General features: G+C 39.5%; 1 protein-coding gene across 1 annotated transcript in view; it reads left to right on the top strand.

Moving 5' to 3' along the window:
• The window catches only part of SERPING1 (serpin family G member 1), a 373810-nt gene that overhangs the window by 14555 nt on the left and 340356 nt on the right, over positions 1-18899 (top strand). Inside the window, exon 2 of the mRNA XM_044084098.1 lies at positions 8990-9139. Within this exon, the coding sequence (XP_043940033.1) occupies positions 9086-9139 (54 nt within the window). The 5' untranslated portion in view covers positions 8990-9085. The remainder of the gene's footprint in view (positions 1-8989; positions 9140-18899) is intronic.

Consider the following 18899-nt stretch of genomic DNA (forward strand, 5'->3'; position numbering starts at 1 on the left):
GACTTTTACAGATGGCATATCCGGTGGAATCAGTTAGAAAGGGCATTATTCTATACAGGGAGACAAGTTAGAAGTGCACTTTCTTGATAACTAGGGCTAAATGTTCTTGTGTATGGTGACTCCTAGTACCTTTGTATAATCTACTGGTTCGATACGGGTATTGTTAGATGAATAAATGGTGAAAGACATGGCGTCCATAGATATTTTGCTATTGAAGAAAAGCATTAGTTTTGTTTTAGAAGGGTTAAGAATTAGTTGAGAATTAAGGAATTCTATGTTCAGGAAGAATTGTTGGGTTTTGTTGGGTAGAGCAGGTAGGGATGGAGCAGAGCATATGAGGGAGGAGTCATCCGCATATTGAGCCTATGAAGCACGATGGGTGGCTGTACTTAGTCTATTTGTAAATATGGTGAAGAGAACAGGTCCAAGAGTAGAACCTTGGGGTACATCAACAGAGGTATTTAGAGAAGAAGATAGTTCATTTTGGCATTTAACTGCTTGTTAGTGGTTAGTGAAGTAACTAATGAACCAAGAAAGGGTTGAATGAGAGAGGTTAAGGGAGGCTAGCTTGTAGATAAGTTTTTTCTGGGAGACAGTATCGAAGGCCTTTGATAAGTCAAGAAATATAGAGGAGGTAAGTAACTCATTGTTCCTATGTTGATTCACTGTACTTATGAAACTAATTAGGGCAGTTGTACTATGTTTAGGTCGGAAACCATGTTGGGTGGGGGATGAGAGGCTGTTTTTCAGGAGATGACTGAGGAGTTAGGAGTGAATACATTTTTCCAGTATTGTAGCTAATGGGGAGAGGATGGCAATGGGTCTATAGTTAGAAAAGTCTGAGGAGGTACCACCTTTTATGAAGAGAGTGATTACATGGGACACTTTCCAAAGAGATGGTACATGTTGCTCAGTAATGGACTGATATATAAGGATGGATATAAGGTAGTAAATAGCACCTGCAGCAAGTTTGAGGTATTCATTGGATAGTTGATCAGCACCAGTGGGAGAGCATTTAAGTTCAGATAGGAGTTTTTTATATAGTGAGTTTATATGGGCCGAATATTCAAGGAATCAGGATTTGTTTCAAAATTTATGAGCAATAATAACTGAGAATTGTCGTTGTCTTTTACTAGTGATAGTATAGAGTTAACAAAGTGATTGCTGAATTGAGTGACAATGCTGTCAGGGGTGTTTGTTTTGTTTGGACCTGGGGGTAGTGGCTTGACAGGGTTTAAAGAGGTGATTAATGGCACCCCAGAATTTTTGGGGGTTATTATAGTGCCTATTTTGGATTGTTGTATAGTGCTGTATTTTGTCATGTTTGATTTGTTTTTCTACTAAATTATGAAGCTGCTGGTAGTTTTGAAGGGTAGTTGAGTTTTTAAGATTTGGTGATTATACCATGCCCTGTCGCTCTCTTTGAGGATCCTTTTGGTGTCAGAGGAAAGCCAGGGAGTGTATCTTGCTTTTATGTGTGTTTTCCAAAGGGGAGCTAGCATATTTAAGATAGTGAGGAATTTGTCATTGAAATAGTGAACTGCTAGAGCAAGTTGGACATGTTTTAGGGGGCCAGTTGATTTGTTAGAGTAGTGTAGTAAAGGTTTCTGGAGTGAATTTAGTGATGAGTTTGCATGTGATTTCTCTAGAGGGAGAGGAGTATCATTTTAGTAGGTAGGTCAGTAGCTGATCACTCATTTAATTTTTCATTTTTTTCATTTCATTTAACATTTGTTGACTGGGAAAGTCTGACTAGGAAAAGAGCGTATTTTCATTGGAGGCCCAGGGAGAAATGCTCCAGATACATGTCTATGGAATGTGGGAGGAAACCGGAGTACCCGTAGGAAACCCACGTGAATACAGGGAGGGCATGCAGGCTCCACACAGAAAGCACCCCAGCCTAGAATTGAACCAGAGAACCTCTTCCTGTGAGGCAACAATGTTACCCCCTGCACCACTGTGCCTGCCCTGTCTGGAAGACAACCTGAGTAATAACAGTGTGGAATGGTATTAGTAAGGGCACAGTCAAGAATGGATTGTTTATTAAAATGTTTGTCAACCCTAGTTGGGTTGAGAATTAATTGGGTAAAGCAAATATTATCATCTTTCCCTATTATCCTCCTAAATTCTCAATGTACCTTTCAAAGCTGCCAGACTCAATTCATCACATCCAAACTATCTTCCTTCAGTGTATAACTCATCAGAGTTATGAGTTTTTAAAAGTTGTTTGTTTATATAAGTTGAGGTGTGGTGGCACAGCTGCACCTCCACCTCTACACTCATGACAGGATTGTCTGTTAAAAGTTTTGATGAGTTGTGAGTTGAAAAACTGTGATGTCATAATTCATTAGGAAGCCTTAAACTGGCAACCACCAGCGTTTGTCTGAATTAGGGGTGAAGAGATCTGGACATGCTCAGCTGGATTGCCGAATAGTCTGACAGTAGGAAAGGGCCAGCAGATTGTCCAGGTATTCTGTAAAGACGATCCTCATTTATGTAAGCTTAGTTTAACCTTGACCACTCTTCCTGTCTGGATGAAAAAATAAATAAATTGGTGTTATCTTTCAGTAAACAAATTGTATAAACTAGGTTTACAGGTCTTCATTAAGCAGAAAAAAAATCCATAAGACAGTACCTCGGTCATCTGAGACCACTGTCCACATTTCTCACTCCAGCTATAAAGATTCAGTGTCCCGTTAAGATTATCAAACCCTGATGAAAAATGATAAGATGAGTAATATATTTTAAACATTGCTGGTCAGTCCTTGGTGAAATGCATATAGATACTACAGTGACCTGAAAAATCACCCAGAAGCCCTTTATAACTATGTACCTCAACTGTGGATCCACCAGAACTTCCTCTACATGCATAAAGAAGGTTCTAGAGGGCAAAATAGCAACACTTCTACACGTTGCCCCAGAATAACTAGCAAAGTAAACTGCATGTTTACCAGTGATTATTTTGCAGGCCTTCTGTTAAACTATTGCTGAGTAAGCATGCTGAAAATTTAAGTAATAATCTTTTTGTTTTAACTGGGTTTAATAACTTGTTAATATTACAGCACACAGTAGTTAACTCAGCGGTCATGCTTATAAATCAGATAAGTAACTCATAACAAATTTATTGTCCTGTCTTCAACTCCCATTACAACAGCCACAAACCTGCTCCATTTCAACAGCAGCAGGTGTCTTGCAAAAAACAAGAAGAGAGCAAAAGATGCCAATTGTAAATAACACTGCCACAATTGCTACTTAAATGTTGAATATAAAAATTAAATTAATATAGACATAACACCTTATTCTACAACAGTAATATAAAACAGAATAGCCCCCAAAAAAGAACACAGCAAAGATAAATTGTATTTTAAAACATATCACAAGCTAAAAATACTGCATTGATGGGTCCTGACAATATCCTGGATGCATCTTAAATAACATGAAGTACGATTTAGCCATACCCCTAACAACACCGTTCAGTCTCAGACTCCATATTTGTTTTGTACCAATTGAATGGAAAGCAGTTACAGTCATTCTGCTGCATAAAAGGTCCTTCCACAGACCCAGGCAATTACAGACCCATAAAGCTGATCAACTTCATATGCAAAACCATTGAGAGACTTATCATGGAATTAATCAATCCAGTCATGACATAGGGAACCTCCAAACACTAGACCCGCCTCAGTTTTGATTCATCAAGGGCAGATTATGCTTAATCAGCCTGGTGGACTTTTTTTTAAAAAAGGTCGCAAAAGCAATGAATGAAAGCAAAATAGTACATACCGCATACCCCAACCTGGCCAAATATTTAACACAATTCCCCACTCAGGCAGAGTAGAAAAGCTAAATAAACTGGGGATAAAACCCATGTCATGCATTGGGTTGCCATTTGGCTCATAGATAGGATGCAGATAATCAAAACAGGATTCAGTGGGGGGACCTCTCTTATTTGGCATCTACTTTTCTGAAGTAAAAGCCAAATATCAAAGGGCTCTGACTGAGTAAGTTTGGAGATGACTGCAAGCTAGAAGCAGTCATTGAATCCCCAAATGACTTAGCCATCCTGCGGCAATGTTTGTCTCAAACAAATAGCTGGTATCAAAATAATGGACTGAAACTAAATGCCAAAAAATGCATTATTGTATCCTTTGGAAGCCATCTCACCCAGGGAAGTACCACATTGGCAATACACCACTAACAGTTGACCCAGCTGTTTGGGATTTGGGAATTTATGTGAACAGTGACCTAACTTTTGACCAACATGTGTCTATTGTTGTAAACATGGCCTTCTATATTGCACAGCTTATAAACAAAGGGATTGCACCTAGATACAGGTATTTCACTGCCCCCCTTTACTCAGCCCTCATTATGCCAGCCATTCAATATAATCTTCTCTTTATCACGTATCTGTCCAGACACATGCAACAACTATAATGCCCACAGAAATGCCTTACTAAAAGGATATAAGGCCTGAACAACATGTCCTACATGGACTGACTCAAGGCCCGCCACTATACTCAATATGCTGTAAAGACGTGACCTGTGTCTGGCATACAAGGCATCCTCCGACCCATTACTGATAGATTTACTGAACATAAGCAAGTCAAATGGCATCAGAAACACTCTGTCTAGGATCTAAACCTCTTCTGCAATATCAACAGAATGGTTTGGAGGGACAGGTATATTTCTCATAGGATACCATTGCTGTGGAGCAAACTCCCCATCCACATAAAACAAAGTTCATCCCTGTCCAGTTTTCAAGTGCAACTTATAGCGATGGATGAGAAACTGAAAATATGATAATTATCGTCCATGGGATAGGTAAGGCCAATCTATAATCAAATTGGACAGGTTATTTCTAGCACAAAAAAGCAAAGCGACTAGGCTTAAAATGGCCAACTAGGGCAGTTAACCTTACCTATGAACCTATAACCAAGTTACTCAGTCATAAGAAGACGGTAAAAACATCCAAATTTGTGATCCAAGTAATAAGTGCTTGAAAAGTGCAGCAACAACTTTTAAGAGCATCTACTAAAAGGTATATATGGCTATGCATCTCAAAGTCCCCATGATCACTTGTCTTGTATTGTTCCTATGTTCCTGTGATCTTGTCGTTAAATGTGGAGTCTTCTTGGTAATCTACACAGTAGAACCCTGGTGCCAGTCAAAAATGAATAGTTTAAGTCAGTTGAGAGTTGACACTCCACCCCATTAGAGATATGGAAGCCTCAAAAGCAGGATAACCATTGAAGTGAAATGTGTAAGAAACAAATGGGAAAAGTATTTTGTTTCCAAATAGATCTGAAGTGACAACACAGTAGTCAGTTTTACAACAGAATAAAGTATCTCAGCAGTGTGTAAACATTTTCAAAAAATGTAACTTGTATTATCACAAAAACTTTGTTACCCACTAGGATACTGAACAGAAAGAAAAAAAATATTTTAACAAGTGTGTGCAAGGGTTACTGCACTCCTGAGTGTGTCCTCCTTTGGATGAAATGTCTAGTAAGTATGAATATGTTGCTGGTTTGACAGTCATTTCCTATTGCCATATTACCAGCTTGCCATTTTTTTTCAAGTATAACATGGGCAATTTATTCTTCAAGGACAGCAGGCACTAAGTTTGTACATTAAACACTGAAATGTAAAGTTGTTTGCCAACAGCAACCTCTTCAATAGTTATAGATCTCTTTAATGTGAAATTATTCAGATAACTTTTACTTCTGCAGAGATTGTGAAAATTGACTGTTTTTGCTGGATTGTAATGACAGATGTTTTGAGTCGCCTTTTGTGGTTGAAATGTTCTATAGTTGGTAGTTTTGTCATTATTGGGTCATACATTTTGTTTAATTGCTTAGCTTACTGGAAAGTGTTCAAGCCTACAAATTTAAAACACACTCTAATAAAGTGGTACTATATTGTACAAGGAATATAATTTAATACAATCAGGATGGTGCATACATCCGCGGTGGTGCAGTGGTAGTATTGTTGTCTCACAACAAGAGGTTCTCCGTTCGATTCTCGGCTGGAGTGTAGAGAGTGCCTTCTGTGTGGAGTCTGCATGTCCTCCCCACAGTTGGGTGGGTGTTAGAAAGACATGCGTAAATGGATGTGCCTTTGTTGAAGGTTGAACGTCGAGCTGGCACCTTGGTGTTCATGAAAATCTACTGCCAATCATTAGCGGACCAGAGTTCTGCTGTGGCGACCCCTAACCGGGAAAAGCCGAAAGAACAACAATCAGGATGGTGCATCAAAGAAAACATGCATGTATGCATGCATGCATGGTCCTAAAATGTGTGCAAGGGCCTGTGGTTTGAAAACAGCCCTAAGGTAAACTTAATCTGCCATTAGCCAGATGCATTTTCTTTGAATGTGGGTTTCAATGAATGTGAGTTTCAAGAGCAGAGAAGTTTACTATTGATGCCAAGTTTGTTTTCATTGTGAGACTGCACTGTTTTGTTTAGCAAACAGCTATCAGTATTTGTGCTGTAAAATTTGAAATAAAAGTTTTAAATATCTCTAATCATTGTAGAAGTGAAGAAGAAACTAGTGTGCACACTGACAGGTCTGAACAGTGTTTATGGTAACTGGGGAGATCTAGCCAAGTAAAGGGACACTGGAATGGCTGGGAGGAGTCTGCTATGGGGGCAGACCTGATCCATTACCCTGCCTAGAACCCCATTTGATCATGATCTGGCTCTGCTCCCAAATAAAGAACAAAATCTAGAAGATTTAGAATTTTTGCCTGGAAGTGTTTTTATAGGTACTTTTGTACCCCAAGCAGACTCCAAAGAATTTTCCCTCAGGTAGATGGCAAATGTTGGAGGGATAATGGGGAAGAAACAGGTAAATGGGAAGATATGTTTTGGTGTGTAATGAGTTGGCAAACTTTAAAAATTCCCTACAGAGTACTCTATTAGAAATACTGGGCGAGCAAATGAGTGTAACTAGACATTTTTTTGAGTTTGAATATAGCATCTGAATTGCTTAGACATCGTAAGACCGTTAAGTTTAATTCTGTTGACTACTAAGAAAGCAATTACTAGAAAATGGAAATCAAAGCCTAAAACAACCACACTTGAAGTAGTGAATATTGTAACAGAGATAAAAAGAACAGGAAGTGGGATCTTTAAGACACGGATAAGAGTAAACTACACAGAGAAAAATTGAAAGTGTGGGAACAAAACATGCAGAAAAATGTTTTGGAAGAGGAGTGAGGTTTAAGGGAAGGCAGGCATTGAACAATTTATGCAGTGTTGTATTGGTTACATTGTATAGAACAATATATGTCATGCAAAATGTTTGCAGATGTGAACTTGTTAATATGGTTTGATTACTTTTATATAAATGTAAGTTTTCCTGTCACAAGTGATAATTCAACAAAGATATTAAAACAAATGAACAGGATGCACATCAAGTGGTAAAGGCAGGTCCAGACAGAATCTCATACCCTTCTTACAGTCTGTAAGGAGCTCATCTTGGCTCTCTGCACTAGACACAGAAATGAACTGGTGGAAGGCAGGGATAAGCTGACAGACTATTACAGTAGTCAGTTCCCTGTATTCTACAAGTTCAGGAATTGTGCTGGGGAGACATCAAGTGAGGAACATTCACAATGAGTGAAGCAGATGGTGATCTGACTAAGAGACTGGCTCCACCACCAAGTTAGAGATCATCACACCTGCCTGGTTCACAATGAAGTGAAGCAGGTGGTGATCTGACTAAGAGACTGGCTCCACGACCAAGTCAGAGGTCATAACACCTACCTGGATCCAAGCCCAGGGTATCCCATAAACAAGGGGTTGCAGTGGTAACCATCTAAGCAAGGTTAAATCCTTTCATAATGCAAAGGCATACTTCTCAACTGTCCAAATTTTTGCCTCATATTTCGGTCTGGTCCTTATACAATTTATGTTTTTTTCTGGCAAATCACTGAGGATTGAAATTACTGAAAAAATGGCAGACATTTGAGTTTCAGAATTCATATCCTTCAGAAAATGCACAGTAATGCAAACTGTATTATTCTAGCAACTTTATAAGTTTATAAGAGCAATATTTAAAAGGTATCCCTATTTTTGGGCCTTTCTCCCCCGATTATTTTTCTTTGTCCAGATTTCTTGTGCTAAGTGATTGAGAGGTATGTATAAATAAGTTCTTAGATGGGTCCTGAATTAACCTCCCACCTTTTGTTTTTACAGTGGTTATTTTCTCAGCATTGTATGGCTGTGATTTTACAGCGTTTTTTTTTTTCAGAAATGTAAGGCTGTACTAGACTGTTTCATTTTCAGTGTGTTTGTTACTGAGTGGGATATAGTTATTTGAGACATAGGACCTTTTCCCGGAAGAGATCAGTTTTTCTGTTTTTAAATATTTTTGCAACATGTCTAGTAAGAATGTTTCAACAGAGACAGACTATTTTACTTTTGGTAGTCTCTTGCATTTTACTTACTTGTACTCGCAATTCTATTGCTAGCCTGGTTAAGGCAAGGTGTCCAGTTTTCACTGAAGTTCTCCTTTTGGCCCAGTTTTTACAATTGGTTTCTCAGCTGGAAATGGTATATCTTGTTTAAGATTGTAATTGCCTATGTCTTGAAAACTTAACAGAAACAAATTATTCTGCCTGACTAAAGCCTTTTCAGTTGTTTTTGTTTTCAAGGCCCACAGACCATATAGTTATGCATATAAGTAGGTAAAAAAATCCACAAACTCGTATCCTCAGACACCAAGTTCCTTTGTTGCAATTCAGTGATTTTTGTTGACATCTAGCAAAGCAAATGTAAATGTTGAGATAATATGCCAGAAATGTTTGAGATTTAGTAGTCGACTTAATGGGAGATAACCCCAAGTACAAATAACTGGTGTTGTGGAGAGATATATCACATGGGCAGCTTGCACATTCTCGTTGTTTGTTTTGTTTTGTTTACAGTCCATAGTCCATAGACCTGCTTACTGTTTATCTTTCCATTAAAATTCAGTATTTTGTTTCTCATAGACAGCAATATCCCTGGTTTGTGAAACTGCTGCGGGACGAGGAAGTTGTCCAGTTTTGCTTTTCTAAACTACATTGAAATCTGCAGACCACCTAAACATGAAGACTGCCACGGTTCTAATATTCTTCTTCACTATTTCTTTGTCTAATATGGTAAATCCTTTCACCTTATATACATGTGTGTTTACAAAATACTGCATTGAGGAAAAAAGGGACTAGATATCCTAGGGAAGTCTCTAATACAGAAAAATAAGATATTTTTACACAATCTTCTCAGGCATTTTTTTTTCTTTGTTCATGGTGATGACTCTGACATGATCACACGAGTGTTGGTGACAGATTTATATCAAAGACTTCATCAGCTATGGATACTTTTAATGCTTATTCCTGTCTAACACCTTCAGTTTCATATCTCAAATTACCTTTCATATATGCCTGAATTGATTTGGGAGTACAGGTATATACGTTTTGTTGAAGAAGGCAGACAATTTCTTAGTAGACATTACTTACTGCAGCCCTGGTGAAGGCAAACACTAAAGAGATTAGTTGCAAATATGTTCAACGTACCTTAGAAACAGTGCATAATGCAAGTTTACATGAAAGCCAATTTAAGTACACATATAGCCATGTGTCTATAGCTACTGTTTACCATTACTATTTGCAATCAAATGCATGTAATCAAACTGAAGCAATGTGTAATTCCTTTTTCTGTCTTATCAGAGGTATGATGTCGTACAAATCCTTATAGTGTAAATCAGTAAGTGTTAAACTTTGCATACTAATATCCTGACATCTTTGTAGCTATGATTTTGGTTCATTGAAGAAAGCTAATGTCCATTTCTGGCATTTTCTTGGAATTAACCAAAAGCCCCTAGCCAATCAGCCTATGTGGTCCATTTTCATAGGTTTATAGGTAGGTACTAGGCTATTGGCCCAAGGGCCTAAGTAAGCTTAGCCAACAAGGTTCCCTGGCTTACGCCACCCAAGAAAGTTATTTTCCTGTGCCACTGTTGAGCAGAGCCACAGAAGTGATCCCCAGGGTGTATTTCCTATTTCCCATCCACTCATCAAGATTTTTCTTGAAGAATGCTAATGAGGAACTTTGCTTGACATAGATGGGTAGCTTGTTCCAAAGTATGGAAAGTCTCTGGGACAGGAATTTATCCCTCCAGCATGTCCTGTTTATTGTGGTGACAAGGTTTAAGTCCCTAGGGCATGTAGCTCGGAGGGATTGGGATTTATTTAGGTGTAGCATGTCCAACAGCTCTGGGTTTGACATAGCTTTATATGTTAGGTAGAGAACGCCTCTGAGTAGGCGATATGCAATGGAGTAAAGCTGGAATTTTTTTGAGACTTTCAGTGTAGGACATCTGTTTGAGGCCAGTAATCCTCTTTGTGAGATACTTCTGTGGCCTTTCCAGCTGCTGCAGATGTCTTGGGAGGTACATTTCAAAAGGGGCATTGTACTCTATAATGGGTCTAATGAGTGATGAGTAGGAGGAACAATGACCTCTTTTTTCCTGGATGAGAACCCTTTTGTTTTGAGGTGTGTCATGTAGAAGGATTTGCAGACTACTGTGGAGATGTGATCATCAAAGGAGAGACTACTGTCCATGTTCATGGGTACAGAGTTTTTACCAAAGGGGATGACAATGCACTTTTTGGCATTGAGCTTGAGGCCATGGCTCTGACACCAGGCATCTGTCTCAGTGATGCCCTTCTGTAGGATCTCCACATCATTTGGGGACTCAACTATGACTCCTAGTTTGCAGTCATCTATGAATTTCATTAGCTAGAGGCCTTCTGTGTTAGCCTGTACTTCAGAGAAGTAGATACCAAACAGGAGAGGTCCCAGGATTGAACCCTGTGGTACTCCAATTGTCACTGGTTTGAAGTCAGATTCGGAGTCTGCAACTTTACAGTGTGGGTTCTGTCAGTGAGCCAGTTGGCAACCCATCTTGTGACGTAGGGATTTATACCTAGTTTAGTGAGTTTAACTATAGTTCCAGAATGGGGGATGGTGTGAAAAGCCTTGGCGAGGTCAAGATAGGCTGTGTGAACCACCTTACCCTTGTCTACGGCTTTGGTGACTGCCTCAAAGACGTCAATCAGGTTTGGGAGGCATGATCTGCCTTTTACAAACCCGAACTGGGTGGGGTCCAGAGTTTGGAGGTTAGCATAGTCTTTGTTTATGAGTTCCATGATGATACATTCCATGGCCTTGCAGATCAGGTTCGTCAGGCTAATAGGGCGATAGTTCCTGGGATCAGTGGTGGTGGCTCCCCCTTTGTGGAGTAGGATAACTGTTGCTGTGTGACATTCAATGAGCACAAAGCCTGATGTGAGGCTATGACTGAATATGATGCTTAGGTGGGGAGCCAGTTCATTCTTAAGTTCGTGTAAAACGCAGCCTGGGATGTTGTCCAATCCCATGGATGCTGTGTTTTTGGCTTTAGAGAGTGCAACTTTTACCTGCGTAGTTGTAATTACAGGGACTCTGCATTCTTCTTGTATAGATACGGGCCCTTTAGGGGGTGAGAGGGAGGGGTAAAGTTAGCACTGAACCTCTCTGCCAGGATGTTGGCAATATCAGTTGGTTCTGTAATTTTTGTGCCGTTGTGCTGTAACTCAGAGCAGATCTGAGTGTTGCCATTGAGATTCTTGACAGAGCTATAGAATGCTTTGTGGTTGTCCTAAGAATCAGTGGTGATTTTGTTTTCATAGCTAGCTTTGGAGGACCTTATAAGGGATCTCAGCTTCTTACTGAGGCTGACCATGGAGCTCCTCCACTCATGGGATTTTACTCTCTTTTGCAACAGCTTCTTCTTTCTGTTGTACAGTTTGTTTATGGCAGGGGACCACCAGATTAGCTTCCTTTTTTTGGAGGATAGCATCTTGGTTCTGTTTGGGATAACACAACCTATGCACTCGTGTAAGTGCTTATAGAGTGCATTTGTGTAGGATTCCGCAGTCATAATTGTATTGACCACCTGCATGGGTGTCATGAAGTTCACCACTTCTGTCTTAAGAAGCATGAAGTTGACTTTGGAGAAAATTTTTACTGTGGTTTTCTTACTGGGGGGTGTGGGTGGGATGTGGATATCTAGGGTGATTAGCTTATGGTCGGATCGGCCCAACGAGGAATTGACTTCAGGTGTGGAACACCGGTCACTCATGTTGGTAATAACTAGGTCTAGGATACTATTGCCCCTGGTGGGGTGTGGATAAGTCGATCCAGGGCATTGGAATTTATGAATTCCAGAAAGCGTTGAGCGAAGGAGTTGGTACATGAGTAGTTTTCCCAGTTAATGGTGGGGTAGTTGAAATTGCCCATTATTAGGGTGTTTGGTTGAACCCAAATATTTTCCAGTATATCAAGAAAAGAGGAGTGGGAATCCTGGGGCATGGTGGGGGATCTGTAGCAAGCTACAATTTGGATTGCAGTTTTGCCCAGAGTTAGTTGCACTTGGATAACCTTGGATGTATTATGCTGAGTAACTAGCCTGGAGGTGTGGATATCCTTAATGAATATGGACACACCTTCACATTTGGTGTTCCGGTCCAGGTTACATGGCCGAAACATGTGGTATAAGTTATGGCCTGGAAGTGCAGGGGTGCTCTCTGGAGCCTTGAACCAGGTCGCAGTCACTGCACAGATATCGATGTACTCCATTTTCAGGAGTGCCTCGAGTGAGTGCATTTTAAGATTTAGACTTCTAGCATTGAATAGAATTACCCTCAGTTTTTGCTTGCCTGTTCCTGTTACGGTAGTGAATTTGTCATTTGAACCTTACCTAAAAAAGGCACTATAGGGGCGGCAAGAGCCTTAGCCAGTATCTGAAAGGCCATTTAATTTTATTTCCCACCCCCTAATCATTTCCCCTCCAACACCTATTTTTCTTTCACTTATGCCATTCCCAGCAGGAACATTTTTCTAAGTCATATTGTCTCTTACACACTGCCTGGATCAAAGGATCTCATATACCAGAACTACGGTAGGGCTGCTGTCCGCTGGTAGAGTGATACAAGTGATGCTCTTGAAATACAGGTATTGGTCTGCGGTAATATTAGTGTCAGTTTTGCTGAAATTATTTTTGTGCCAGTGTTTAGGTTTTGAAGCTACTGCTGCTTATAAAACAGAAGCAACATTTTCTAGTGGAAGAAGCTGCTGCAAGTGTACATTTTTGTAAGGTAATAAATCTGAATGAATTTGCCTACAAAGAAGAAAGAGAGAGAGAGGTTCCTACTACCAGAATTATATATTTTGTATAAATTATTTTATGACACTGTGTTAAGTTGCATACATTACTTTGTTTAAATATTACAAGCATCCTAGTTTACTTTTGGAAACAGCTATAAATGTATGTTTCATTTTTTATTTTTTATTTCTTATTTTGACTCTCCACTAATTTTATTACTTATGTAGAAATTCTTTAATCAGAATGAATGTTTTGGGATATGGGCAGTCACCTGTGAATGCACTGAACCGTAGCGTTACAGTAGACAATAAGGAATGACAACCATTTATACATCTACCTGCCATTGGACTGCTGGTGCCAGAACACTCTGTCTACCTAGCCTCCATCAAGGTCTTTGACTCAGTCCCACAGGAAAATTCTGGAAAGACTGGAGAGGTTGAGGGTAGGAATAAGACTGAGGAATAGATTGCTGCATGGCTGAATGGTACAACACAGAGGGTTATTTTAAAAGTGACAGTATCAGGAATCAGGAAAGTAACTAATAGAGTACTGTAGGTATCTGTCCTGGCACAAGCAGTTTTCAGTGCGCTTCTCTCAGACATAGCTGAGAGAATAGAAAACAAGGTTAAACTCTTCCCCAGTGACATAACAATTTGTTCAGCAATAAATGCGAGTAAAAGTCTAGGGAAGGATTTGGGAAGGCTGAGCAAGTGGGCAGAAAGGTGGCAGTCATGGCTTAGTGTTCAAAACAACACACTGCTCTTGGGCTATGAGAATTATGGGGTGAAATATCAGCTTGTGTTGGAGCAGAAATTAAAGAAAAGGATCTGGGTTTGCTGATCACACCTGGATTAGCCTATCATGAGCAGAGTGAGAAGGCAATGGCAGCAGTAAACAAAAGGTTGGCCTGTATCCTAAGGAAAAAAAGACCCTGGAAACATAGAGGTGATGCTACTACAAGGCCTTAATCTGACCACACCTTGTGCACTGTGTACAGTTCTGGAGGCCACATAAAGAAAAGGATATCAAACTGATGGAATACATCGGAGGAAAGCTAGCATAGCTAATTGACAAATGAGTATCTTTCAGGTCCAAACAGGGAATCATTCCCTTAAACACAGCATTTATCAACCTAATATTTTTTAGTACAATGCCCCCTTCGGGATATAGCTCATTAAACATATCAAACAATTAGAAAGACCCTAAAGGTTCCTTTCCAAAAAGATCATAGGCCTAAAGTCTCTGACCTGTCAAGAAAGGCTAGGCACTCTGTCCCTTTATTCATTGTCTTAATAAACTTTTGAGGGAAGACCTCTTTCTTGCTTACTAATCCACTAGAGAACTAGTCCTTCTGGACCTCCTGGATGCCCAGTCACTCCACCAATACTGAAACTGGGGACCTAAATCTTCATCAGCAGAAAAACAAAACAAGGTGGAGGGACAGGTTAATAAGCCAGCACTTCCCAAACCTCTGGAATAAACTTCCCCTCACTTGTAAAGCAATGTATCTCACTATCTTCCTTTAAACATAACCAAGATGACTGGAAGGGTATTCACAAATGGGTATGGCTGTCATGGAGAAATGAAATGTGGCCAGAAGGTGTCTATATCAGCATTTAGAAAATTGAATAGTTAGAATCACTAAATGTCGAACTGACATGATCAAACTATCCAATTTTCGAATGCAGATTAAAAAAAAAAAAAACAAAACTAAATGTTGTAGGCAGGGGGGGTAAACCACACCCCCACTACTTAAATATACCAACTCCGAGACCACACTACATTGAGGTAAATGGAAATCTCCCCTTAAGGAGATTTCCATTTACCTGTTCAACGTTCTGCACTTTCGGCATTCTCTATGCGACAATATCAGATTCAATATTGTCAGTGTTCGAGATGCCAGAAGGATGGTGCCGGAAGGGTAAATTGCCATAAGACTCTATGGTCTTGGAATTTCTATAAATCTAAGAATCTGTGAATCTGCTACTGTATTCGCCAATAGTTTCCGTATTGCTCTCATTTCATTCTTCAGACTAGGCACATAGTGTACTGGCTATGTAATAAATTTGCTAAATGTGAATTTGTGTTTGTCATCACTGTAATGGTGGATGTTTCTCAGTAAAGTGAGACTGACTGTTTCATTATAAATGACAGTATAAACCTGGAAGCTGATAGTGGAATAGAGCCACACCATTTGGCCAGCGCTTATTAGATTTAGGTATTAAATATTACTATTCTAATTATTAATCAGTCTAGCACTCACTATAGAAGGTTTTCCATTAAACTTTTAACAGTGATGAAAATAAGTATATTCATTGCATATACACTGATCTTATAAAGTCCCAGACAAAGATCACCGTGTTTAGGTGGGATATCCGTACAGTGGAAGATCATAGTAGAACATGTCTCTTCAGTGTGTAATGAACAAGGTGAGCTGATGATAATGCTCACCTTGAGGGGCTGCTGCAGGTAATTTGTGAGGTGTAGTAAAGTTTATAGCATTACCAGTGAAATAATGTTTTAGCAACACTAAGTAAAATCCCAAAGCATTAAGCCAGGATTGTAAAGAGTGAGAACTGGCCTGTAGTTTACTATTAAGAATCTCCAGAGAATAGTCAGCAAGTACAGTTGTGGATTCATCAGCATAATATATGAGCTTTGTATCTCCACAGTGATTCTTCATATCAATCACATACATTGTGGATAGAAGAGGCCCCAAGACAGAACTCTGAGGAACTCCTACATCTGCATGAATGAAAGGAGAAATGACTATATTCCATCTCACATCCTGTCCCCAATTCAACAGAAAGTCTGAAAAACCATTTGTATGTACCAAGGATATGGATAGCCAGTATCTCTATTAGCCTAGAATGCAGCTAGTATCAAAGACTACAGAGGGATCAAGGAAGATTATACCAACAATTGTTTTGCTGTCTGATTGCATATATACTCTACAGTGCCCAAGTGAACAATGCTAGTGTCACAGAAGGGCCTGAAGCCATGCTGATTGTTAGAAGGGGCATGAGCAGTATTAGATAATGTAATACTCAATGCTAGTGTCACAGAAGGGCCTGAAGCCATGCTGATTGTTAGAAGGGGCATGAACAGTATTAGATAATGTAATACTCAATGCTAGTGTCACAGAAGGGCCTGAAGCCATGCTGATTGTTAGAAGGGGCATGAACAGTATTAGATAATGTAATACTCAATGCTAGTGTCACAGAAGGGCCTGAAGCCATGCTGATTGTTAGAAGGGGCATGAACAGTATTAGATAATGTAATACTCAATGCTAGTGTCACAGAAGGGCCTGAAGCCATGCTGATTGTTAGAAGGGGCATGAACAGTATTAGATAATGTAATACTTGCTGGTGCAGTATTTTGGAAAGTGGAAAAAGTAGCTCAGTTATCTAATGCTTACTCAGTGTGAGCAAAGAGCTACCTTTATGTAATGGAACTACGAGGGCTTGTCTCCAGCAAATGGAAAATGCCCTTCTTTCATAGACCTGTTAATGTTTGTGGAGATAACCCATGAAATTGTTTTCACTGAAATCTTGAGAAACTCAGGAGGAAGATTATGCAGGGCTACAGAAGATGGAGCTGTTTAGAAACATGTAAAGTAGGTTGACAAAGATTGTAAGGGGTGTGGATGTACACTAAAGCTTTCCTTCTGATCATTTGATGCAACTTTGCTCTCTCCTGTCATCAATACGTATAAAGATAAGAACATAAAGTAGTGGCTAGAGTGAAGAAGCTGGTTAATGCATACCCAGAACTTTTTGGACTGCAGCCATTTTTGTCATTGCTGGTCAATGTACAATGCCTTTTTACAAGTTAAAACACCATTTTCACTTGCTTATGTGCAGATTGGAATTTCATATGATCTGATAGTATTTTTATTTTATAACTGACCACCAATCATCCTTGTTAGATGTCCTAGATTTGATATTGATGGAGATCCAGGACAGGTTTATGGACCTGGTTAATCTTCCTAACAGAGGGGTCAATTTATTTAGGGAACTTTCAAAACATGTTAAAGTAAGCAGCAGCTTCTGCTAAAGGCAGTTTGGATAAATTATTTATTTATTTTATTTTTGTTTTACCCTTGTTAGACCAGTCAGTGGTGCTTAAGGCAGGGGTAAAGATGAAAGTGTCAAATTTTGTATTTCTTGAAAAGTACCACATCTGCACTTTACAGACTTGTATGAGGTTTCATGCTGTTAATGTTGGTAGGCAATCACTGATGACATTTGCTGTAACTACTGCCAGCATATTATTTTTTATATGGACTTCTAGATAATTGGAAGCATCATTGGATAGCCTGTAATCATCACTGAAGCCAAGTCGCTTATGATGATGTGCTCAGACTTGTATGTGAATAGAACCACTGAAGGCCTCATCAGCCACCTATACATCATTATCTGGAGGATGCACTTGTATTCTATTGATAGTAGCTTGGCTTTGTCAGTTTTGACAATTTTCGGTACTGACTCCCTCTGTAGGGACTGTGGTATATGAGTATCAGACACATAACAAATTAGATTATTCTTAGAGAGGATATCCCTGCACCTTGCACCTTTATGGAATTTGTCCATGTTTTGTATAATGAAGAGAGAGAGACCTCATTGCCATTATTAATACGTTTTAACAAGGCATCTGAGACTGATAAAATGAAAATCATAACTGAGCCAATTTGCCAACCTATGTACATTCAAAGCTGTATGGTTACAGCAGCCCTATGGGTAGTATATGCACATATAAGATGGCTCTGCTGCTTTGGCAACATATGCACCCTTCAGTGTCAAAAAGCATATACACAACCAGAAATCCGTTTCCCAATGCCTGCATATACATGACCAGAAATCCACTTCTCAGTGCCTGCATATACACAACCAGAAATCTATTGCCCAATTCCTGCATATGTACGACCAGAAATCCATTTCCCAGTGCCTGCATATACACAACCAGAAATCCATTTCCCAATGTCTGCATATACACAAAATCTATCTTCCATACCTGTACCTCCGTACCTTACTTGGATAGAAGGAAGTTTCTTTGCTCACCAGTGGGAGTGGGGAGCCTTGAGCAGCCTACCTGTCCCTGTAGGAAGTGACCTCAGCACAAGAAGCTGTAGTAATTGGTTGTTTTGGACCATTTCTAGCTCTTTTGTAGTTCACAGTTTAAAATCCGCCTCTGGGCATTTTTTTCTGGCTATACTGCTCAGACAAGCTCCTCGTGGTCCTGCAGAGTGGTCCTAGCTACAGGGAACTCAGAAAAGAGACTACTTTCTGGATTTAAGTATCTGTGCTTTTTTTCACTTGGAATAGCTTCTGTAGCTTACCCTGAACTAGCTTGAATTGTTTTTTAACTGTTTGCTGCATTATTTTACAATCTGCACTTAAAGTTACATTTTAGTCGAATTTGATCGAAAGTTTGTTTGTTTGTTTGTTTAATTTAACTGTTGAGGATGCCCACTAAAGTGTGCTAGCCTGTGTAACTGATTTATCACTGTTTCTGCATTTTCTGTGTGTTTCTATCAAAAAAACAAAAACAAAAAAAAATAAATAATCCTTGTTTTCCCGCCTCTCCTCGACTAGTTTAGACCAGTTTACAGGCATTGCTGTATTCTGGGCTGTGGTGTAGTTCCTGTGTTGTCCATTACCTTACTTGGATAGAAGGAAGTTTCTTTGCTCACCAGTGGGAATGGGGAGCCTTG

Source organism: Protopterus annectens, chromosome 9.part0 (genome assembly GCF_019279795.1).
Source record: "Protopterus annectens isolate FY-2018-M chromosome 9.part0, PAN1.0, whole genome shotgun sequence".
Taxonomy (NCBI): Eukaryota; Metazoa; Chordata; order Ceratodontiformes; family Protopteridae; genus Protopterus; species Protopterus annectens.